This window comes from Aegilops tauschii, chromosome 4, assembly GCF_002575655.3.
Source record: "Aegilops tauschii subsp. strangulata cultivar AL8/78 chromosome 4, Aet v6.0, whole genome shotgun sequence".
NCBI lineage: Eukaryota > Viridiplantae > Streptophyta > Magnoliopsida > Poales > Poaceae > Aegilops > Aegilops tauschii.
Genome location: NC_053038.3, coordinates 367,332,318 through 367,357,630, shown reverse-complemented (window position 1 = coordinate 367,357,630; position 25,313 = coordinate 367,332,318). Strand labels below are relative to the sequence as shown.

The following is a 25,313-nucleotide window of genomic DNA, read 5'->3' as shown; positions in this document are numbered from 1 at the left end:
ACCGACGGTGCTCCAAGATATTTTGTACTACATCTCACACGGTTGGTGATAATAAACTGTGTGGGATCTACTTAATTTGAATTACATAATGGGGTCACAGTGGCAATGGACGCTGTTTGAACTGCTAGACCTTTTATCTGCAGTGAACATGCAACTATATGTGTGTCATAAAATAATTGTAATTATTCAGGGTTCGTTTGGACATTTTATACATTAAACTGGTTTTCTAGCCATTTCAGGTGCACAATTCAAAATTAAACTACATGCACATGCTCCGGTGCATATAAATTGGTTGAAACATCAAATATGTGTCCTTCAGTGCATGCTTAGGTCCCATGCAAGAAATGGGAATGGATTTTTCGGGGTTCGTTTGGCCTTTTTTATACATTAACTGGGTTTTCTAGGCATTTTATGTGCATAATTCAAATTTGAACTACAAGCACATGCTCTAGTGCACCAAAGTAGGTTCAAAAATCACATGTGTGTCCTTGGGTGCATGCTTAGGTCCCATGCAAGAGATGGGAATGAATTTCAAACACCAGGGCACAGTTGTCGGGGAAACGACACCTATGGGATCAGAGGGAATCCCTACTACGGTTGGCGGGGCGCGGGGTTGTGCAAAGAGCGGGTCTAGAAGATCAACACGGGGAAATTTTATCCAGGTTCGGGCCGCAAACGATGCGTAATACCCTAGTCCTGCTTTTGTGTATATTTGGTGTTCTTGAGCTCTTGAACTAGCTGTGGTGCATGCCTAGCCCAAAAAGTCTGAATCCTTCCTCAGTACGCCTCAGGCCTCCTTTTATACGTCAAAGGGGTCGCCACAGTGGCACACATGAGGTGGAAAGTACGTACAGTGTACAAGTCTATCGCTTGGCACCATAGGACAAACGCATTTAATGCGCTGCCGACGTGCCCTCTTGCTTTATTGGGGACGACAAAGGAGCTTGTCTCGTCTTTCGCCGCCTCGCCTCGCTTCGACGCACGTCCAAGCTGATGAGGCATGCAGCGCCATGCTGGCTGGCTGCTGAGCTGGTGCGGTGGCAGGGTCTTCACGAAGATCTGCATGCCACCACGCAGGTGCTTGGCTAGTTGGCCTAGAAGCTGCATGCTGCCACGCAGGTGCTCGCCTAGTTGGCAGGCTGGTTGCCACGTCGGAACGGGTGCGGGGTAGCGAAACCTTGGTAGATGTGGGCCTGGCCGCGGCCCTGCAGATGTCCCCGGCAAGGGTCTTGCCGGGGTCTCGTGGGCGTCCCCGACAAGGATCTTGTCGGTGGCCTTCGTCTTCTGGTTCTCATCTAGATTTGCAGGCCTTCGTTCTTCACAAAGATCTGCATGCCACCATGCAGGCGCCTCCCGGGCCTTGGCTCCTAATGATGGTGTCAGGACTCTCGGGCTCAAGGGTGGCGGCCTTGCTAGTGTTGGGCAAGTTGCCCCGACAAGGTTTTTGCCAGGGCTGCGTAGGCCGCCCCGGCAAGGCTCTTGCCGGGAGAAGCCCACCTTGCCCCTTTGCTCTTCGCGCCTCTGGTTTGAGCGCTGCTCTGGTAGTCTTGTTCTTCGCTTTCTCTGCCCCACCAAGCGTGGCCGCAGGTGTGGCTACAACTGCCCGCGTACAAGTAAAGGGGTACAGAAGGCCCCTACTTTTGTACACCGACATTGTTGATTGCCGGCAAAACATTGAGATACCTGATTTTTAAATTCTAGTAAATCCAAAACTCATCTGAAATTCATGAAACTTGGCATGCTATCATGGAGCGGCATCAACATGTCATGGTGAAAATTTTGTCCCGTTTGGGGCAGGTTTGGGTATAAGCTTCTCACAACAAGCATGATGGTTTCGGTAGGGAACGTACCACCTTTGGGGACGAGACGATATCCGTTGCCTCTTATTGCTTTCAAAAAATTTCTAGTGTCAACAGAGAACAACAGGAGTGTTGTGTTTAATCTTGGAATTTTTCAGGCTTCGTTTGGCCTTTTTTATACATTAACTGGGTTTTCTAAGCATTTTATGTGCATAATTCAAATTTGAACTACAAGCACATGCTCCATTGCACTAAAGTTGGTTGAAAAATCACATGTGTGTCCTTGGGTGAATTTCTAGGTCCCATGCAAGAGATGGGAATGTAATTCAAACACCAGGGCACTACTGATTGCCGGCAAAATGTTGAGATGCCTGGTTTTTAAATTCTAGTAAATCAAAAACTCGTCTAAAATTCATGAAACTTGGCATGCTATCATGGAGTGGCATCAACATGCCGTGGTAAAAAAATTGTCCCATTTGGGCAGGTTTGGGTATAAGCTTCTCACAAACCAAAGCTTCTTACAACAAGCATGATCGTTTCGATAGGGAACGTCCCACCTTTGGGGAAGAAACGACATCCATTGCCTCTTATTGCTTTCAAATTATTTCTCGTGTCAACATAGAACAACAGGAGTGTTGTGTCAATTTTTTCTTCTGGCTCAACGGCTCTGTTTTGGAAAGATCTCTGGCATAATGATATGCTTGACACCACTCATCCCCGTGCATTCTCCTTCTCCATCCATGAAGACATATTAGTTAAAGATTTCTTGGACAACACGACGCTTGTTGAAACCTTCCACCTCCCCTTGTCCACCCAAGCGTTTGATGAGGTGCGTGATCTCCAGGAAATAGCCATGCGCATGCAACCCTCCACTTCCACGAATGATGTTTGGTCTTACGCATGGGGAAAAGTTGATTTCAGAGCAGCCGATTACTATAAATATTGTTTCAGGGAGGCAGCTACACACCCTACTTTCTCACACTTATGGAAATCACACTGCATTATGCGGATCAAGGTCTTTGGGTGGCTCCTCATTCATGATCGCCTCAACAATAGGAACATGTTGAAACGCAGGCATTTTAACATTGGTGATGATCACACATGCCTACTCTGTGGGACGCAAGTGGAGGAAACGGTTGACCACATGATTTTCTCATGCTCGTTCAGTCAAGCCTGCTGGAACAAACTTGGCGTTTTGTGGCCCTCATATTCATGTAGGCTTCAACTACTCCACGGGATGCACCAAACTTAGGACGGGCCACTATTTTTCTTTGACATATTTTTGGTCGCTGCTTGGAGCCTATGGAAAGAAAGAAACAATAAACACTTCAGAGGCATCAATCCCAACATTGACACCTGGCTTCGTAGATTCGTCAAAGACTTTAGCCTGCTGCAGCATAGAACTAAAGAGGCCCTTGGTACCTCCATTGTCTCGTTTGTAAACTCTCTGCACTAACACTTGTACTTTTCTTAGCTTGCTGTCACACATTCTCACCCCCCCCTAGGGGATGACGATGTGTGAAACCCTTGTACATGAGATGTAACTTTGTAACATTATATATATATATGAAAAATACAGTAGGAGCCTCTCCTACTGTCTAATTCCACACAAAAACAGGAGTGTTGTGTCAATTTTTGTGATTTTCTGGGGTTCGTTTGGACATTTTTATGCATTAACTGAGTTTTCAATGCATTTATGTGCATAATTCAAATTCGAGCTACATGCACATGCTCTAGGCATATAAATTGGTTGAAAGATCAAATTTATGTCCTTGGGTGCATGCTTAGGTCCCATGCAAGAAATGGGAATGAATTTCAAACACCAGGGCACCGTTGATTGCCGGCAAAACATTGAGATGCCTGGTTTTTAAATTCTAGTAAATCCAAAACTCGTCTGAAATTCATGAAACTTGGCATGCTATCATGGAGCGGCATCAATATGCCGTGGTAGAAAATTTGTCCCATTTGGGGCTGGTTTGGGTATATGCTTCTCACAAACCAGAGCTTCTCACAACAAGCCTGATGGTTTCGGTAGGGAACGTCCCACCTTTGGGGACGAAACGATATCCAGCCTCTTATTGCTTTCAAATTTTTCTCGTGTCAACATAGAACAACAGGAGTGTTGTGTCAATTTTTGTGATTTTCAGGGTTCGTTTGGACATTTTTATGCATTAACTGAGTTTTCAATGCATTTATGTGCATAATTCAAATTTGAACTACATGCACATGCTCCAGTGCATATAAATTGGTTGAAAAATCAAATATGTGTCCTTGGGTGCATGCTTAGGTCCCATGCAAGAAATGGGAATGAATTTCAAACACCAGGGCACTGTTGATTGCCGACAAAACGTTGAGATGCCTGGGTTTTAAATTCTAGTCAATCCAAAACTCATCTGAAATTCATGAAACTTGGCATGATATCATGGAGCGGCATCAACATGTTGTGGTAAAAAATTTGTCCCATTTGGGGCAGGTTTGGGTATAAGCTTCTCACAAACCAGAGCTTCTCACAACAAGCCTGATGGTTTTGGTAGGGAACGTCCCACCTTTGGGGACGAAACGATATCCATTGCCTCTTATTGCTTTCAAATTTTTCTCATGTCAACATAGAACAACACGAGTGTTGTGTCAATTTTTGTGATTTTTGGGGGTTCGTTTGGACATTTTTATGCATTAACTGAGTTTTCAATGCATTTATGTGCATAATTCAAATTTGAACTACATGCACATGCTCCAGTGCATATAAATTGGTCGAAAAATCAAATCTGTTTCCTTGGGTGCATGCTTAGGTCCCATGCAATAAATGGTAATGAATTTCAATCACGTTGATTGCCGGCAAAACGTTGAGATACCTGGTTTTTAAATTCTAGTAAATCCAAAACTCGTCTGAAATTCATGAAATTTGGCATGCTATCATGAGCGGCATCAACATGCCGTGATAAAAATTTTATCCCATTTGGGGCAGGTTTGGGTATATGTTGCTCACAAACCAGAGCTTCTCACAACAAGCATGATGGTTTCGGTAGGGAACGTCCCACCTTTGGGGACGAAACGATATCCATTGCCTCTTATTGCTTTCAAACTTTTTCTCATGTCAACATAGAACAATAGGAGTGTTGTGTCAATTTTTGTAATTTTTCGGGGTTAGTTTGGACATTTTTATGCATTAACTGAGTTTTGAATGCATTTATGTGCATAATTCAAATTTGAACTACATGCACATGCTCCAGTGCATATAAATTGGTTGAAAAATCAAATATGTTTCCTTGGGTGCATGCTTAGGTCCCATGCAATAAATGGTAATGAATTTCAATCACCAGGGCACCGTTGATTGCCGGCAAAACATTGAGATACCTGGTTTTTAAATTCTAGTAAATCCAAAACTCGTGTGAAATTCACGAAACTTGGCATGCTATCATGGAATGGCACTCGACATGCTATGGTATTTTTCGTGTCCATTTTGAGAGAAGGCGCACTCGAATAATGACAGCCAACAAAGGCATTTTGAAAAAATAGCTGCCACTTTAATATCTCAAACGTTTGTATAATTCAAACTGTGTGCATTCTGTTAACCATTCACGTGACGCCATGTGTCTTGGTTTTAATGGCTATAGGACGTGCCATGCGGACAGCTGCTTGACCTTAACTGAACGGGAGGCGTGCGAGCGCAATCCGGTGCACAGGCTGTCCGAGAGGCGTGCAAGCTGTCCTCGAATGTGCAGGCTCACCGGGAAGCGTGCGAGTTGTATGATGTGTAGGCTCACTGGGAAGCGAGCCCTTTAACTTCCATGGCCGCCCGCCTTCCTCTCCATTAATGGCGCCTGAGCCGCTGTTTAATACGGGCGGCCTTACTGTTCGCCTCCCATTCCCCTCCCTCCCACAGACCTCCACCAACGCCATGGCACAGAATGATCATCTGCCACTAGTCTTCAAGTTTGGTGAAGTCGACTCTGTGCCGGAGGAGATAGAAAATAAGGAGGAATGGGGCCTCATGGACATGGCCCAGAACAAGTTGGCCGCGGCGGTTGCTGCCCCCGCTCCCGTCCCAGCTCTCATCCCCGTGCCCGCGCCAGCGACCATCCCCGTAGCATTGACGGGCTGGTCGCCGAGCACTATCGCAGAGCTGGAAGTCGCGGGCGTCAGCGAGGTCTCTGCGGACCCGCGCGAGCTCGTGTACATGCCAGCGCCAACGCCCATGCCCGTGCCCGTGCGCGCCCCTCCACACACCGTGGCGCCATCCCCCGTGCGTTTGGATGGACCCGCCGCGCCCGTGCACGCGCCCCCCCTCGGCGGCATGGGACACTGCCTCGACCGCTACCTCTCAGCGATGCCAGTTTCCGTCCTCCCGCGCCCCGCCCGTCGATCGCGCGACGACATGATGTTTGATTTACAAGTGAAGAACATTTTGTGCTACCTTGAAGACTTCAACAACGGCGTCCCGGAGGACGACAACGACAACGACAGCACGGCGTGCCGCCTCCGCTGCCGCTGGAAATAGTTTTTTTGGGGTTTAATACTGTATCTCGAGTTCTCGATCATATGAATATAAATTCGCAGTGTGACTGAATGAAAGATATGGTTTGAACGAACTTGCGTTTTTCTCTCTTAATGTACAGACTTATCAAACGATTTTCTTTTGAAAAAAACGTCAATGGTTTTTAAATATAAAACACTCATCGCAAACGTTTTAGTTAGAACACCCGTATGCAAACCGACAGCTTCCCCAGGAAGCCAAGGGAAAATGTGCCAAGCAGGGATTTCTGCATCCCTTGATCGCAAATGTTTTAGATAGAACACCCGTATGCAAAGTGAGAGCTATGGTCTTCCCTTGCGCAGTGCAGGATTTGTGCATCCCTTCAACGCAAACGGTTGTTTTGCATGGCCCGTGTGCAACCACGTACAAACCATTGGGTAAGATCTGCATATCTGTCATTTTGGGTATGTTGCCATTTGTCAAACTGGAAAGATTGACATTTGTTTATCTAGTAACATTGCCATTTGTCAACCTAGTAACACTGTGATTTGTCAAAATATGCAGCTAAAAATCACTAGCACTATCTAATTTTTGCAAGTAAAATCACTAGCACTGTTCATATGGACACCACTAGCAGGCGTGAGTTGATGGAAGCATATGCAAATGTACCATTGATTACATACAACAAGTCATGAACCCACAACATCAACGAGGATACACGTTGGATTATAGATCATTTCCAACAAAACATTCTAGTAAAGTAAAGTTTTTCTCACACAACAAATAACAAAGCGATGAAATGAACTTCAGCTCAACCACTCGTCGGCGTTGGAAACGCTTGCTTTGAACCAGAAGTGATTCTCTAGGAAGGGCCAGCTACTGTCAATCTCGAGACCAACGCAGGACTGATCATCCAGGCTGAAGCGGCCTATGTCAGGACCCATATTGGGATGGTAGGGAAGCATAGAATGTTCGAGGTATAGATACAGTTGCTTCTCATAAATGGTAGTAATGTTGTGTCAACAGCAGATGGATCGCATTCCACCATCATTGGATAGTTTTGTCCAAGGAAGAGCAAGTTTCCTCCAAGACTTTCAATAATTAACCAGGGAGAAGGTGTTGGCACTAGTACACTAGTATCCATCCCGAATACCCTGCAACGGATGTTGAAATAGTTCCGGAGAGTGCGACCATGCGAGACAACACCTGCTTCCTTAGTAACATCAGCAGTGCCTTGTATATAGACAAGAAGAGGTGATCCCCTGGAATAAGTAGCCAGGTGCCACTGAGTATATGGGTCCTGCTCCCCCTTGGTTATAAATTTTTTTCAAGTATAGGTGGTGGAATGTTCACAGGACCTTGAAAACACAAGAAGGTTAATTAGTAAAGGAACTAGCTAACCCGCATGCATGTGGATGAAACAATTATAATTATGGTGGAAGACAAACATACTGAAAGCATCTGGATTCCATGTGAAAACAGTGCCACGAGTGGTGGCAGCAAACACAAGACCCTCATATTGAATTGCATCACAGTACTCATTCGTGTACAGAAATTGTTTTTTGAGCAATATCCATCGAGGCGTGGAAGTAAGGACGGCAACAAGCTTGTCGAAGATAGCAACAACTTCACAGTTCGTGTAATCCCAAGAGCGGTTGGGAACTCGACAAATTGCTATCTTCCATAAACGACAGTCAACATGATCGTATTTGAACTCACGTAGAATACCGGTGTACTCAAGTTCTGGGCAGTCTGAGATTTTTGGAAGTGGAACCCGGTGACGAGTGTACACATTCACAAGTTCCCACTCGCAGTTGTACCCAATATAAACAACCCAATCTCCATTTGCGCCTGCCCAAGCCTTGCCCTCAAGCGATGGCATCTTAACATCATACGTATCATTATCAAGCGGCATCAACTTGCATAAGGCGAGGCTTCCCTCGTCCCCGCGCCAATCAGCAGGGTCACGGCGAAGAAGATAGGGGAGATCAAACCGCTCCTGGACCCTTGGGTTCCTTGTAATGATGTTATTAGTTGAGTCGAGAATGGTCTTGAACGAACCTGCCATGCTAGCCGAGGTGATGACGTCGCACCGATCAATGAGTTCCTCCACCACGTCATCTTTCAGATCGGGGCAAGAATAACGGGGTCATTTCCGGCCTATTCCCTCCATGGAGAAGATGATCGAACAATGGCAGAAGGAAGGGTGAAGGCAAATGGAGGGAGGAAGAGCATGCGATAGCAGTTCCAAATCAAGAGGGAAAGGCGAAGATGTGGTGGACGGTTGCCATGGTACAAGAAGAGGCTAGTGGGGAGCAAACGGTTTCCACAGAGGTCACATACTGACGACAAGGCCAAGTGAACCGCATGCGTATATCGCACGCACCTTGATCTGGCTGACCGTTTCTTTTGTGCTGCCTAATCACAAACAGTTCATCCGAGTGAACCGTATGCTGTACATCGCACACACCTTCATCTGGCTGCCCATTTCTTTTGTGTTGCCTAATCACAAACAGTTCATCCGGGTGAACCGTATGCTGTGTATCGCACACGCCTTCATCTGGCTGCCCATTTCTTTTGTTCCTCCTCATCGCAAACAGTTAATTGAACTGAATCGTATGCCCTTCATCGCGCACGCAACTAAAATCTGAACCGTGTTTGATGCATCCGTCATCGCAAACGTTTTATACATTTTTGACGGTTTTCATACACCACCGTTTGCGATTATTGCATCGCACACAGTTTCTCGAAGGGTCTCTAATCATAGTATCGCGTTAGCAGCATCCTGCAGTAGTGATCATAGAAAGATGAGGGGGGGTTCTAGGATCCTCGAATCTGCAGCCAAACTCATCCTCTTGAATCTATATTCATACTCACAGTTTTGGTTTTGCAGGTCATAGATATAGGCTTGGAGGTGCTCGATTTTCTCATGAAGCCTGAAGATGGGCTCCTCAATGCTCTAGGGATCTAGCTTGTGCTTGTTGGTGAACTCCGCAATCATCATGTGATTGGCGTGGAGTCCACGTTCCACCATAACTTGGCACTTGAAAACTTGCTGCTCCATTGCTTCGAGTCTTGTCTCCGCGCTTCTGGTCTTCTTCGGCCCCTCAACATCGCGGATGTGCAACACCCCCTCATGCATCTCAATGGCTTGAGGGTGTCGCAGCACCTCCGCAAGGTAGGGGTTGATGGCCTTCTCGTAAAACTTGTCCTTGGGGGCGCTTGGAGACGTCATGGTGATTTAAATCTGTCAGAAAAACAGCTCAAAACAAGAACAGAGGATTTTGCCGTTGTACGGTGGTCAAAACCTTCGAGAGATTATATAATGAATTTTTACCGACCAAAAGAAGTATTGCGCAAGAAAACGGAGTCCGGGGGGCACACGAGGTGGCCACAAGGATGGGGGGGGCGCCCTCCACCCTTATGGGGGCCTCGTGTCTCTTTCGGACTACTTTTAATTTTCCTAATTTTTAAAATATTCCAGAATGCAGTAAATTTATCATTGGAAACGTTTTGGAGTCGGTTTACTTACCGTACAACATACCTATTCCCTTTTGGAGTCTGAAACGTTCTGGAAAGTATCTCTTATGTACTCCTCCGGGGTTACGGTGTCAATTATATTGGTCTCAAAATTTATGGGATTACCTGAGATATAATGTTTGATTCTTTGACCGTTTACCACCTTCGGATTTGTGCCTTCAGCATTGTTAATTTTTATGGCACCGGAACGATAGACCTCCTCGATAATGTACAGACCTTCCCATTTAGAGAGAAGCTTTCTTGCAAAAAATCTTAAACGAGAGTTGTATAGCAAAACATAATCGCCTACATTAAACTCACGCTTTTGTATCCTTTTGTCATGCCATCTTCTAAATTTTTCTTTAAACAACTTGGCATTGTTATAGGCTTGGGTTCTCCATTCATCAAGTGAGCTAATGTCAAATAACCTATTCTCACCGGCAAGTTTGAAATCATAATTGAGCTCCTTAATAACCCAATATGCCTTATGTTCTAGTTCAAGAGGTAACTGACATGCTTTTCCATGAACCATTTTATACGGAGACATACCCATAGGATTCTTATAAGCAGTTCTATAAGCCCATAATGCATCATCAAGTTTCTTAGACCAATTTTTTCTAGATCTATTAACAGTCTTTTGCAAAATTAATTTAATCTCTCTATTGCTCAATTATACTTGACCACTAGACTGAGAATGATATGGAGATGCAATTCTATGATTAACATCATACTTCGCAAACATTTTACGAAAGGTACCATGAATAAAATGTGAACCACCATCAGTCATTAAATATCTAGGGACTCCAAACCTCAGAAAAATAACTTCTTTAAGCATCTTAATAGAAGTGTTATGATCAACACTACTAGTTGGAATAGCTTCTACCCACTTAGTAATGTAATCAACAACAACTAAAGTATGTGTATACCCATTAGAGGAAGGAAAAGGTCCCATATAATCAAAGCCCCAAACATCAAATGGTTCAATAACAAGTGAATAGTTCATTGGCATTTCCTGACGTCTACTAATATTACCAATTCTTTGACATTGATCACAAGACAAGACAAACTTACGAGCATCCTTAAAGAGAGTGGGCCAATAGAAACCGGATTGCAATACCTTATGTGCAGTTCTATCTCCAGCGTGGTGTCCTCTGTAAGACTCGGAGTGGCACTTGCGTAGGATCTGTTCCTGTTCATGCTCAGGCACACAACGTCTAATAACACCATCTACTCCTTCTTTATAAAGGTGTAGGTCATCCCAAAAGTAATTTCTTAAATCATAGAAAAACTTTTTCTTGTGCTGGTATGTGAAACTAGGTGGTATAAATTTAGCAACAATGTAATTAGCATAATCAGCATACGATGGAGTATTATGAGAAGCATTTATGAAATTTAAATGTTCATCGGGAAAGCTATCATCAATAGGTAGTGGGTCATCAAGAACATTTTCTAACCTAGACAAGTGTCTGCAACGGGGTTCTCAGCTCCCTTTCTATCAATAATATGCTAATCAAATTCTTGTAGCAAGAGAACCCACCTAATAAGTCTAGGTTTAGCATCTTTCTTTTCCATAAGATATTTAACAGCAGAATGATCAGTGTGAACAATTACTTTGGAATCAACAATATAAGGTCTGAACTTATCACAAGCAAAAACCACTGCTAAAAATTCTTTTTCAGTAGTAGCATAATTTATCTGGGCACTGTCTAGAGTTTTACTAGCATACTGAATAACATTAAATTTCTTATCAACTCTTTGTCCTAGAACAACACCAACAGCATAATCACTAGCATCGCACATAATTTCAAAGGGTAAATTCCAATAAGGTGGCTGAACAATAGGAGCAGAAATCAAGGCTTTCTTAAGTATTTCAAATGCTTCTACACAATCATCTTCAAAAACAAAAGGAACATATTTCTGTAAGAGATTAATGACAGGCCTAGAAATTTTAGAGAAGTCTTTAATAAACCTCCTATAGAAGCCAGCATGACAAAGGAAACTTCTTATAACTTTGATATCTTTAGGACACGACATATTTTCAATAGCATCTACCTTAGCTTTATCAACTTCAATACCTCTTTCAGAAATTTTATGCCCCAAGACAATACCTTCATTAACCATAAAGTGGCACTTTTTCCAATTCAAGACGAGATTAGTTTCTTCGCATCTCTGCAATCATCAAAACAAGTTCCGTAAACGGAGAAATCATCCATGAAAACCTCAACAATCTTTTCACAGAAGTTGGAGAATATAGCAGTCATACATCTTTGAAAGGTAGCAGGTGCATTGCAAAACCAAAAGGCATACGTCTATAAGCAAAGGTATCGAAAGGGCAAGTAAAAGTAGTTTTCTCTTCATCCTCTTTTGACACAGGTATTTGAGAGAAACCAGAATAACCATCTAGAGAGTAAAAGTGTGTATGTTTGGATAATCTTTCTAGCAGTTGATCAATAAAAGGTAGAGGGTAATGATCTTTCCTAGTAGCTTTATTTAATTTGCGAAATCAATTACCATTCTATAACCTGTAACAATTCTTTGTGCAATCAATTCATTCTTATCATTAGGAACAACAGTAATACCTCCCTTCTTACGGACACAATGAACATGGCTTACCCATTGACTATCAGCAATAGGATAAATTATACCTACCTCCACAAGCTTTAGTATTTCATTTCTTGGCACTTCTTTCATCATAGGATTTAACCATCGTTGATGATCAACAACTGGTTTAGCATCTTTCTCCAATTTAATTTTGTGCTGACATAGAGTGGGACTAATGCCCTTAAGATCACCAAGAGTATATCCAATGGCGGCACGGTGCTTCTTTGGAGTTTTCAATAATTTCTTTTCTTCATGCTCTGAAAGGTTAGCACTAATAATAATAGGATATATCTTCTTGTCATCAAGATGAGCATATTTCAGAGTATCAGGTAATTGTTTAAGCTCAAACACGGGATCACCCTTAGGTGGAGGAGGATCCCCAAGGATTTCAACAGGCAAATTGTGTTTCAAAATAGGTCCTTGATTAAAGAATACTTCATCTATTTCCCTTCTTTCATTCGTAAACATATCCTTTTCATGGTCTAGCAAATATTGTTCTAGAGGATCAGCAGGAGGCACGGCAATAGAAGCAAGACCAATAATTTCATCCTTATTAGGCAATTCTTTATCATGAGGTTGTCTACGAAATTTAGAGAAATTAAAATCATGAGACATATCCCCTAAACCAACAGTAACAATATCTTTCTCGCAGTCTATCTTAGAATTAACAGTATTCAAGAAGGGTCTACCAAATATAATGGGATAAAAATTAGCTTGTGGGGAAGCAAGGACAAGGAAATCAGTAGGATATTTTATCTTCCCGCACAAGACTTCAACATCTCTAACAATCCCAATTGGTGATATAGTATCTCTATTGGCAAGCTTAATAGTAACATCAATATCTTCTATCTCAGCTAGTGCAATGTCATTCATAATTTCTTTATATAAGGTATAAGGTATTGCACTAACAGTAGCACCCACATCAGATAAGCCATGATAACAATGATCTTCTATTTTAACAGAAACAACAGGCATGCCAACAATAGGTCTATGTTTGTCTTTAGTATCAGGTTTGGCAATTCTAGCAGCTTTATCACAGAAATAAATAACATGCCCATCAATATTATCAACCAAGAGATCTTTAACCATAGAAATACTATGTTCAACTTTAATTTGCTCAGAGGGTTTGGGTTTTCTAATATTACTTCTGTTGACCACAGTTGAAGCTTTAGCATGATCCTTTATTGTAACAGGGAATGGTGGTTTCTCAATATAAGCAGTAGGAACAATAGGATCTACATTATAAGTAATAGTTTCTTCTTCAACTTTAATAGGTTCAACTACTTTAACTTCAATGGTTGGATGATATTTAAACCACTTCTCCTTAGGGAGATCAACATGAGTAGCAAAAGATTCACAGAAAGAAGCTACTATCTCAGAGTCTAGTCCATATTTAGTGCTAAAATCACGAAAAGCATCGGTATCCATGAAAGATTTAACACAATCGAACTTAAGGTTTATACCTGACTCCTTACCTTTGTCGAGTTCCCAATCTTCAGAGTTGCGTTGAATTCTTTCCAACAAATCCCATTTGAATTCAATATCCTTCTTCATATAGGAACCAATACAAGAAGTGTCGAGCATGGATCGATCATTATGAGAAAGCCGAGCATAAATTTTTTGAATAATAATTTCTCTTGAGAGCTCATGATTGGGGCATGAATATAACATTGACTTAAGCCTCCCCCAAGCTTGAGCGATACTTTCTCCTTCATGAGGCCAAAAATTATATATATAACTTCAATCACGATGAACCAGATGCATAGGATAAAACTTTTGATGAAATTCCAATTTCAATCGGTTGTAGTTCCATGATCCAATATCATCCAATAGCCTATACCATGTCAATGCCTTGAACTTCAAAGATAAAGGGAAGACCTTCTTCTTGACAACATCCTCGGGCATACCTGCAAGCTTAAATAATCCACAAACTTCATCCACATAGATTAGGTGCATATCAGGATGTAATGTTCCATCTTCTGCATGAGGATTAGCTAGCAGTTTCTCTATCATACCCGAAGGAATTTCATAATAAATATTTTCAGTAGGTGCAGTAGGTTGAGGAGAAACTCTTTGCTCTTCCGGTTGAGGTGAAGATACCCCGAATAAGCCCCTCAAAGGATTATTTTCCATAGTAACAAGTGACAGTAAATTTCAGCACACTATATAAATGTTTCCTTACCAAATTCCACTTACCAAAGGCGCTTCAATCCCCGGCTACGGCGCCAGAAAAGAGTCTTGATGACCCACAAGTATAGGGGATCTATCTTAGTCCTTTCGATAAGTAAGAGTGTCGAACCCAACGAGGAGCAGAAGGAAATGACAAGCGGTTTTCAGCAAGGTATTCTCTGCAAGCACTGAAATTATCGGTAACAAATAATTTTGTGATAAGATAAGTCGTAACGGGTAACAAGTAATAAAAGTAAACAAGGTGCAGCAAGGTGGCCCAATCCTTTTTGTAGCAAAGGACAAGCCTGAACAAACTCTTATATAAAGCAAAGCGCTCTTGAGGACACTTGGGAATTGTTGTCAAGTTAGTTTTCATCATGCTCATATGATTCGCGTTCGTTACTTTGATAATTTGATATGTGGGTGGACCGGTGCTTAGTTGCTGCCCTTCATTGGACAAGCCTCCCACTTATGATTAATCCCTCTCGCAAGCATCCGCAACTAGGAAAGAAGAATTAAGGTAAACCTAAGCATAGCATGAAATATATGGATCCAAATCAGCCCCTTATGAAGCAACGCATAAACTAGGGTTTAACCTTCTGTCACTCTAGCAACCCATCATCTACTTATTACTTCCTAATGCCTTCCCCTAGGCCCAAATAATGGCGAAGTTTCATGTAGTTGACGTTCACATAACACCACTAGAGGAAAGACAACATACATCTCATCAAAATAACGAACGCATACCAAATTCACATGATTACTTATAACAAGACTTCTCCCATGTCCTCAGGAACCAACGTAACTACTCACAAAGCATATTCATAATCATAATCAGAGGATTATTAATTATCATTAAGGATCTAAAAATATAATCTTCCACCGGATAAACCAACTAGCATCAACTACAAGGAGTAATCAACACTACTAGCAACCCACAGGTACCAATCTGAGGTTTTGGGACCAAGATCGAATACAAGAAATGAACTAGGGTTTGAGAGGAGATGGTGCTGGTGAAGATGTTGGTGGAGATTGACCCCCTCTTGATGAGAGGATCATTGGTGATGACGATGGTGACGATTTCCCCCTCCCGGAGGGATGTTTCCCCGGCAGAACAGCTCCACCGGAGCCCGAGATTGGTTCTGCCCAGGTTCCGCCTCGAGACGACGGTGCCTCGTCCCGAAAGCTTCCTTTCGATTTTTTCCAGGTCAAAACACACCATATAGCCAAAGATGGGCACCAGAGGCCTGCCGGGGGGCCCACAAGGTCGGGGGGCGCGCCCTCCACCCTTGTGGCTGGCTGGTGGCCCCCTCTGGTATTTTATTCACCCAATATTTTTTATTTATTCCAAAAACATGCTCCGTGAAGTTTCAGGACTTTTGGAGTTGTGCAGAATAGGTCTCTAATATTTGCTCCTTTTCTAGTCTAGAATTCCAGCTGCCGACATTCTCCCTCTTCATGTAAACCTTATAAAATAAGAGAGAAAAGGCATAAGTATTGTGATATAAAGTGTAATAACAGCCCATAATGCAATAAATATCAATATAAAAGCATGGTGCAAAATGGACGTACAAACATGAGAGCATTTCTTCAATAATATTAAAGCACACCGTGCTCAAAAAGATATAAGTGAAGCAACTAGAGCAATTCCATAGCTCAAAAAATTTAAGTGAAGCATAAAGAGCAATTCTAACAAATCATAGCAAAATTTTGGCTCTCTCAAATAGGTGTGTCCAGCAAGGATATTTGACACAAACTAAAAAGCAAAACAAGCAAAGACTCGTATCATACAAGACACTCCAAGCAAAACTCATGATATGTGACGAGTAAGAACATAGCTTCAAGTAAAATACCGATGGTCGTTAGAAGAAAGAGGGGATGCCACTCGGGGCATCCCCAAGCTTAGTTGCTTGTTCATCCTTGGATATTATCTTGGGGTGCCATGGGGCATCCCCAAGCTTAGGTTCTCGCTACTCCTTATTCCTTCATCCATCGGGATCTCACCCAAAACTTGAAAACTTCAATCACACAAAACTTAACAAAACCTTCGTGAGATCCGTTAGTATAAGAAAGCAAATCACTACTCTAAGTACTGTTGCAAACCCATTCATATTTTATTTTTGCATTATATCTATTGTATTTCAACTTTACCATGGCTTATACCCTCCAATACTAACCATAGATTCATCAAAATAAGCACACAACGCAAAGAAAACAGAATCTGTCAAAAACAGAACAGTTTGTAGCAATCTGAAAACTTCGAATACTTCTGTAACTCCAAAAATTCTGAAAAATTAGGACAACATGGGTAATTCGTATATCAATATTGACAACTCAACTACTAAGGCTTATAAATATTCTCCAGCTTCCCTTGCGTCGAATCAATAAATTTGGGTGAAATACTACCCTCGAAGACTATTGCGATCCCCCATACTTGTGGGTCATCATTAGTAGTTGTGAATGCTTGCTAATAGTTCCAAGCATAAGTGCATAATTCCAAGTAAGGGATGACATGCTAGCAGAGGCCTCTCCCACACATAAAATTGTAATGAGTATTATCTTTCTAGTTATCAATTGCCTAGGGACAATTCCGCACATCCTACCATCACTTTTCCATGCTCGCTATATTTACTTTATTTTTATTTTATTTAAATAGTAACTAACTTTTACTTACATGTGTTTTATTATCTTGCAAACCTATCTTTCGTACCAGCAAAGTAGTTTTATTTCTTGTTTCTAGGTAAAGCAAATGTTTAGTGTGTGTAGAGTTATATCAATGGTTGATAGAACTTGAGATTAATCTTACCTTTAGCTTCTCGTTTGGTTTGACACTCTTACTTATCAAAAAGGCTACGACTGACCCCCTACACATATGGGTTATCATGAGCTTTGTTGCCGCCGTTGCTGTGGAGCAATAGCGTGGGGCGAATATACTCGTGTGCGCTTGTTGGCTTTATCACTAAGTATATTTCCTTTCTTGTTCTAAGTTGTTCTCTATCTTTAGTTATGGATACGGAACATGAAATACCAAAAAAGTTAGTTATATTTGCTACCCAAAGGAGATGGAGAACCTCCTAAAACCCTCGATGCTACTTATGTGGGAAATATTGAATATTACTTTGATAATCCTGATAAAACCCCGTTAAACATGGTAATGGGATACACTTTGGATCATGATACTTTAGGGATTATCGCTTGACTCAAAAGGGAAACACTTATGAGATTAAATAAATATGTTACATTGGTATGCTTGGAATTTGTGCCCTATGTATGATTTTACTTGTTGCTATAGAAGGGAGACTAACCACCTTCGCTTTCAATGTGAGTTTAATGATAATGAAACCTTAACTTCTTATGCTAAGGTGATTACTATGATGTGGAACAAATAGAAGAATTTGTTGCTTTTAAGGGTGCTTATGAAATTGCTTCTTTGCTTGAAAAGTTTGATAATGCTCTTTACAAATCTAAAAAGCTTGCCATACTTAAATATTGCTATCAAAACAATGAATACAATGCTCAACCCATGGAAGAAGAAATTGCTGAAACTATGAGCTCATTAGATGAAAAAGACGAGGAGGAGAGCAAAGAGCAAAAGGGGGAAGAGCGGATATCACCCGTGCCCACCTTATAATGAGAGTAACTCTTTAACTCATGCATTGTTTAATTTCTCTCCATACTTACTGGAGGATGAATGCTATGATCCCTTGGATACATTTGAAATATCCCTATTTGATGAACTTGATGATTGCTATGCTTATAACCATGATGCCACTGTGACTGATGCTTACGGAGATGAAATTTCCACAGTTCTGTATATTAAGAATGAAATTGTTGCTATTGCACCCACACTTGATAGTCCTATTATCCTTTTGAATTCTCTAACCTACACCATATCAGAGAAGTTTGCTCTTATTAAGGATTACATTGATGGGTTGCGTTTCTCTCATGCACATGATGATTTTAATAAATAAAATATGCATGTGCTTGCTGCTCCTACTTGCAATTATTACAAGAGAGGAACCTCGTCTCCACCTCTCTACGTTTTTAATACAATCAAATTGCAAGAAACTACTTATACTATGTATCGGCCTTTACTTTGTGTGCATGAATTGTTCTCTTAAGACATGCCAATGCATATGAAGAGGGGTAGAGTTCGATGTTACATGATATATGCTACTTTGTGCTCATTACTAAAAACTAAGGCCCCCTTAGTTTGGGGAACAGATTCTGAGAATCACTATGGTTGTGGATTCTTGAAAATCAGTTGTAGCTTTGGATTCCTGAGAATCAGAAGCTGGTTGTTTGTTTACCCTACTGTTGGATAGTGATGACCACAAGTATAGGGGATCAATCATAGTCCTTTTGATAAGTAAGAGTGTAGAACCCAACGAGGAGCAGAAGGAAATGACAAGCGTTTTTTAGCAAGGTATTTTCTGCAAGCACTGAATTTATCAGTGACAGATAGTTTGATAGCAAGGTAATTCGTAACAAGTGATAAGTAGTAGTAACAAAGGTGTAGCAAGGTACCCCAATCCTTTTTAGAGCAAAGGACAGGCTGAAACTTTCTCTTATAGAAAGCAAAGCATTCTTGAGGACACATGGGAATTTCATCTAGTCACTTTCATCATGTTTGTTTGATTCGCGTTCGCTACTTTGATAATTTGATATGTGGGTGAACCGGTGCTTGGGTACTGTTGTTACTTGAACAAGCCTTCCACTTATGATTACCTCCTCTCGCAAGCATCCGCAACCACGAAAGAAGAATTAAGATAAATCTAACCATAGCATGAAACATATGGATCCAAATTAGCCCCTTGCGGAATAGCGCATAAACAAGGGTTTAAGCTTCTGTCACTCTAGCAACCCATCATCTTATTACTACTCCACAATGCCTTCCCTTAGGCCCAAGCATGGTGAAGTGTCATCTAGTCGACGTTCACATGACACCACCAAGGGAAACACAACATACATATCATCAAAATATCGAACGAATACCAGATTCACATGATTACTTATAACCGGACTACTTCCATGTACTCAAGAACAAAAGTAACTACTCACAAATCATATTCATGTTCAAGATCAAAGGGGTATTGAATATCATTAAGGATCTGAACATATAATCTTCCACCAAATAAACCAACTAGCATCAACTATAGGATGTAATCAACACTACTAGCAAGTGGACACCCATAGGTACCAATATGAGGTTTTGAGACAAAGATTGAATATAAGAGATGAACTAGGGTTTGAGATGAGATGGCGCTGGTGAAGATGTTGATGAAGATTGGTCCTCCCACGGTGAGAGGATCTCTCTAAACATCTGGTCATGAGTATCGATTTCGGCTTTCGCTTGAGGACAAGCGAGGTCTAAGCTTGGGGGAGTTGATACGTTCATTTTGCATCATGTTTTCCTATTGGTATTTATTGCAATTTGGACTGTTATTTCAATTTATGATACAATTCTTATGCCTTTTCTCTCTTATTTTGCAAGTTTCACATGAAGAGGGAGATTGCGGGCAACTGGAATTCTGGACCGGAAAGGGCTACATCAAAGACACCTATTCTGCACAACTCCAAATGACCTGACATTTTACAGAGATTTATTTTGAAATATATAAAAAATACTAGCGAAGGAATTACCCAGAGGGGGACCCACTAAGCAGCCACAAGCCTGGGGGTGCGCCCTACCCCACAGGGTGTGCCCCAAGCTTGTGGGGTCCCCTGGCAGGCCTCTGAAGCCCATCTTCTGCTATATGATGTCAGTTGACCTAGAAAAAAATCAAGAAGAAGATTTCGGGACGAAGCGTCGCCGTCTCGAGGCGGAACGTGGGCAGGAGCACTTTTGATTTCCGGTGGAGCGATTCCGCTCGGGAAACTTCCCTCCGGGAGGGGGAAATCGAAGCCATCGACATCACAAACGATCCTATCACATAGTTTGGCAGTATAACCTATGTCCCAATGGCTAAGTAGTTCAACCTGAAATTGATTTTCTAAAGAAACTTTACTTCAATTACTGTTATTTGTCAATACATTCAAAGTATTGACCTTTGTGGCTGCAACGTATCATGTTGCAAGATTTTCCGTATCGAAGGAGAGATACGAAGTAGGGTTATGACGCTATACTCAACTGCTGCGTGTGTGTGGATGGACACCACAAGAGTAGAATATTATTTTCGTTGCATGATTGTATTGTAAGTTTTTTTGCCCATGAGCTAGCAGGTATGTAACGTATTAAAGACTGGATCTGCTATGTTATACTATGTCATGTGTTATTACTTGGTATTTCATCGTCAACTGTGCATGCCAGCAATCGATCCAGTGACTGGCACATAAAGCATAAAGATTCGGTGGCCCTCTCGGGATCGGGTCGTGACATCGATTGTGTCAGAAATAGGAAGGGGATAACAAGCATGCGCCAGCGTCCAACCGCGATGGCGATGGTGACTTACCGACGTCCAACCGTGGTGCCGATGGAGACTCGCCGGCGACGGAAGGGTCGCGTGAAGGGAAGCGTTGGAGAGAAAATATCCTCCACCAAGTGCCGGAAGTTTTGTAGTGTGTGATTCATACCCCCTGCCTCCATGAAGCTTCATGCACATGAAGAATCTGCTATAGCTGTTTTTTTGTCCGCACTCCATACGACGGTAAAAAAAGAAAGCAGTTTGAATGAATTTGGCGATTCTGCTAGAGTTGCTGTAAGATCATAACTCAACACGGCCTAAAATTAGGGATGGCAATGGGTACCCATTATCCACGTACCCTGCGGTTAAAAACCCTATTAGGGTATGGGTATGGGACAAAACCTTACCCATGGGTATATAAATGAGCAAATCTCAAACACATCGAGTAGAGCGGGTATGAGTATGGGATCACATAACCCATGCCCGCGTACCCATGTACCCTTATAAAATCTAACGAATATTGACAAATTACCTCTATACTTTGTCGTGAGTTTGTCAACTTAAAATGTATGAATATGTGTTGATGTTTTGATGTGTTGTTGTTTACAAGAAAGTGTCGATTTTTATAGGATGTGTTGTTGTTTATAAGTATGTATTGATATTATTATGTGCTGTTGTTTATAAATTACTATTATATGTAGTTTTTATAAATTATGTGATGCTCAAATTAATGTTATTCAAACGTGGGTATTTTTACCCGCGGGTACCCATTTACCCTGTGGATGATGGGCATGGGAAAAAATTGTACCCACTAGCAGATATAGGTATACGTGATGGGTAAGATTAAATGCTGCGGGTAAGTGTATGGGTGGCTCTAACCCATGCCTAAGATGAGGCCACGCACCTTCCACCACATGACGCACACGATCTGAAACCGCCAAAAATAAAAAACGCCTTTTTCGCTCTCGAGCTCTTCTTCTCTACTGCTCTCCCCCTTTCCCCCATTCCCCGCCGCTACCCGCGTCCGCGCGAGCAAACGCCGGCTCAACAGGCCTCTCCAATCAGGTACGTGCCTCCTGGAAATCCCGCTCCTTTCCCCGAATCTGTGACTGCCTCTCCCGATTGGGCCCTGAATTCGCGCACCTGCGCGACGAAGCTTCCGGAAGCTTCAGGGTTATCCGGGCGTTTTCCGCGTCGGGACAGCCGGCATTCCAGAAATTGCAGTTTCGGTTGAGGCGTCGCTTTCCGCCGCTTGTTCGATTTACATTCTCGGTGTCCTCTTCGGTTTCAGTGGGCGCTGCTACGTGGGCTCGTCAAAGTTTTTGTTGCCGCGAGGGAGGAAGGCGCTGCTTTGGAACCCATCTTACACCTGGTGGAAGTGGTGGTGGTGGTGGCCGGTGGACACCATGAGCTTTGTGTTCCGGGGCAGCAGGGCCGACATCGAGGCCGGTGGCTTCCCAGGGTTCGCCACGGAGCGCCGTGCCATGGTGAATTTCTGTTCTGTGCATTTCGTCTGAAATGGCTCGGCATTTCAACCTAGAGCAGATTTGCTGTTCTAAATATCTGACCCCATTCACTTGTGTGCTTGTGTGCAGCGGATTCATGCCGGGGGGCGGCCGGTGAACAGCAATTCCTTAGCTTTTCTTGTAACTGGTAATGTGGGTGCGTTGTGTGTACAACCAGTTATCTTTAAGATGTTAACAATTAGTGTTTTTTTTCTTGGCCAGTTCTTGTTCTGTTCATGGTACTGAGCTCGCACCAGATGTCTCCGAACTTTTTGGTTAGTTGTTCATGCACAATGTGGTTATGCATGTGTTATTATGCTTATGAAGCTTCATTGAGTAATATCATAACTTTTGTCGGATTGCTCGGAACTGTCTCTTTTTGTAGCTTTGGATGGTCTTAGGTGTGTTCCTATTGGCCACCAGCCTTAGGATGTACGCTACATGCCAGCAGCTCCAAGCGCAGTCTCAAGCTCATGCTGCAGACGGCAACGGCTTCCTTGGACGCACAGAGTTGCGGGTGCATGTCCCGCCAACCATAGCCCTTGCTTCGAGAGGCCGGTTGCAAAGCCTTAGACTCCAACTTGCTCTGCTTGACCGCGAGTTTGATGATTTAGGTACACTGATAAGTTTTGTTTGCTCTGCTTGCTGTTTTACTGTTTCATGCAAACATAATACCATTGTTGGATATTTTGCTTGCAGATTATGATGCTCTCAGAGCGCTAGATACCGACAATAGCCCACATGCTCCTTCTATGACTGAAGAAGAAATAAATACTCTGCCTGTTTTCAGATACAAACTTCAGGCGCAGCAGAGGAGCACCCCTTATCGAAAAAGGCAAGATTAATTATCTTTTTAAGGTGCATTATGGCCAAAGCAAACTGATTTTGAGTGCCTTCTTTCTTCAGTATGTAACTGACCAATTATAGCGCAGTTTGAGGAGTTCCTCTAGGAAAAATGTAACCAACAATGCATAATTGCTTGCTTGTACAGCGTGTAGCTAACTCCTTTTTTCTTTGATTCAGTAGTGACGGGCCATCTGAACCATTGGTTTCTTCTCCTGAATCCGGCAAGGAGGTAATGAATAAATGTGTTCCTTTGATATTTCTTGTGTAAGTCCATTATATATCTATTTCCATTTTGGTACGACTAGACAACTAGCAGTGTAGCCTCAGCTTGACAGTTACGCTCTTCGGAATTTCTTTAGTCAGCCGTGGTAGTACCATAACAATCACACAGCTAATGGCTGTGCCCTTTTTGTTTCAATTAAGCGTGTATCCAAGCACATGCATGGTCTGGACTGTGCCACCATGGTAGGCAGTCCTTGTCTTCAGTATTTCATGTTTGCTTTTGCTGTACAGAAAAAGCAAGACGCAGATGCAACAAGCAAAATGACAGAGGATGAGTTGACGTGCAGTGTTTGCTTAGAGCAAGTTGTGGCGGGTGATCTATTGAGAAGCCTGCCATGCTTGCATCGGGTAATTATCATACTGATCATCTTGCAGTTGTTTTCTTCATTTTGACAGTAGAAGACTTCAATTATTGTCATGATATGATAATGTGTAATACCTGATAACTGTAGTACTGTGATAGAACAATTTAGTTGATATAATGTTGACCAATTTCCTATAAGCATCCTAGGAATCCAAAACTGTGTTTCATGCTAGTGCATTTTGCGCAGTTTATCCATGATTACAGTGAAGCAACAAACGTGAAAGTTTTACCTCATTGCTTATAGAGATATCATATACAAATATTTTACTCCCTCTGATCCGTATTACTTGTCGCTCACTTAGTACAACTTTAGTACTCCCTCCGTTCACTTTTATAAGTCGTTTCAGACAACTGAAATTGAGCTGTTTTGCACGCTGTCTGAAGTGTCTACAACGCCTTATAGAAGTGAACAGAGGGAGTACTATGGATCGAAGGGAGTACATTATTTGTTCCACACTTTCACTTGTTTTTTGTTTTTTTTAGAACCACTTTCACTTGGTTGGCCACTCCCTTCCGTATGCATTTCTGCACTACTCTGAATTGCTGATGTTGTACATGCTGCTAGCCTGCCATTAATCTTGTGTCATGACATGAGACGAGCCTGCAAGATTTACTCGATCCCCCATCTTGTTTTGCAGTTTCATGTGAACTGCATTGATCCATGGTTGCGCCAACAAGGAACATGCCCGATCTGCAAGCACCAGGTCAGCGACGTGTGGCGTGGCGCCGGCAGCGGTGGTGAAATGGATGCCATGGTGTAACATGACATGAGCTTCAGTTCTTAACCTAATATTACTAGGCGGTAGTACTAAAGGAAAACCCATGGAATCGGGGACGAGCTGTTTAGTCCTGCCGAGAGTTTCTGTACATGATGTGTTCCCAGTTCCTTCCTCTGTGATGTTTATGCATCCAAAGGTTGTTGCTATTTTCTTGTTGAGTTTTATTTACCCTGCCGATCAAGATCATGTACAATGCCGGGTGCGTAGAAAGGTGTTTGTCAAAATAAACTAGACTAGACAGCGTGTTTGGTTGTGGGTAATTAGATCTAGGGAATGGGAATTGATGGGATATGAGACTTCAAATTTACTGTTTGGTTGGGGGATTGGGAATTCAGAAGGGAATATGCATGGGACTTTAGACTCTAACTTTCACCGTTTTATTAACAGGGGAGGGGGTGGTAATTGAAAGGAAATTGTCTTAGTGAGGCAATCTTAGCCCTTCATCATAACTTTAAACTTTTCATGTCTAGTCCCTCGCTAATTCCCATGAACCAAACAAAAGAATACAGTTTCTCCTCAAATCTCACATATAATTCCTATTATGTGCCAAACAGTGGATTGGGAATAAACA

General features: G+C 42.3%; 1 protein-coding gene across 2 annotated transcripts; it reads left to right on the top strand.

Moving 5' to 3' along the window:
- The first annotated feature begins 21,876 nt into the window (after positions 1-21,876).
- Positions 21,877-24,970, top strand: LOC109778685 (E3 ubiquitin-protein ligase SDIR1). Of its 2 annotated transcripts, none has more exons than XM_020337241.4 (9): positions 21,877-22,031; positions 22,258-22,453; positions 22,562-22,619; positions 22,694-22,746; positions 22,857-23,085; positions 23,171-23,306; positions 23,495-23,546; positions 23,831-23,947; positions 24,602-24,970. In XM_020337241.4, exons 2-9 carry the CDS (start codon positions 22,373-22,375, stop codon positions 24,722-24,724), a joined length of 849 nt encoding a protein of 282 aa, XP_020192830.1. In that variant the 5' UTR covers positions 21,877-22,031; positions 22,258-22,372; the 3' UTR covers positions 24,725-24,970. The 2 variants fall into 2 exon arrangements, with proteins under 2 accessions (XP_020192830.1, XP_020192831.1); XM_020337242.4 differs by having other exon boundaries at positions 21,882-22,031; positions 23,498-23,546.
- Positions 24,971-25,313: the final 343 nt, after the last annotated feature.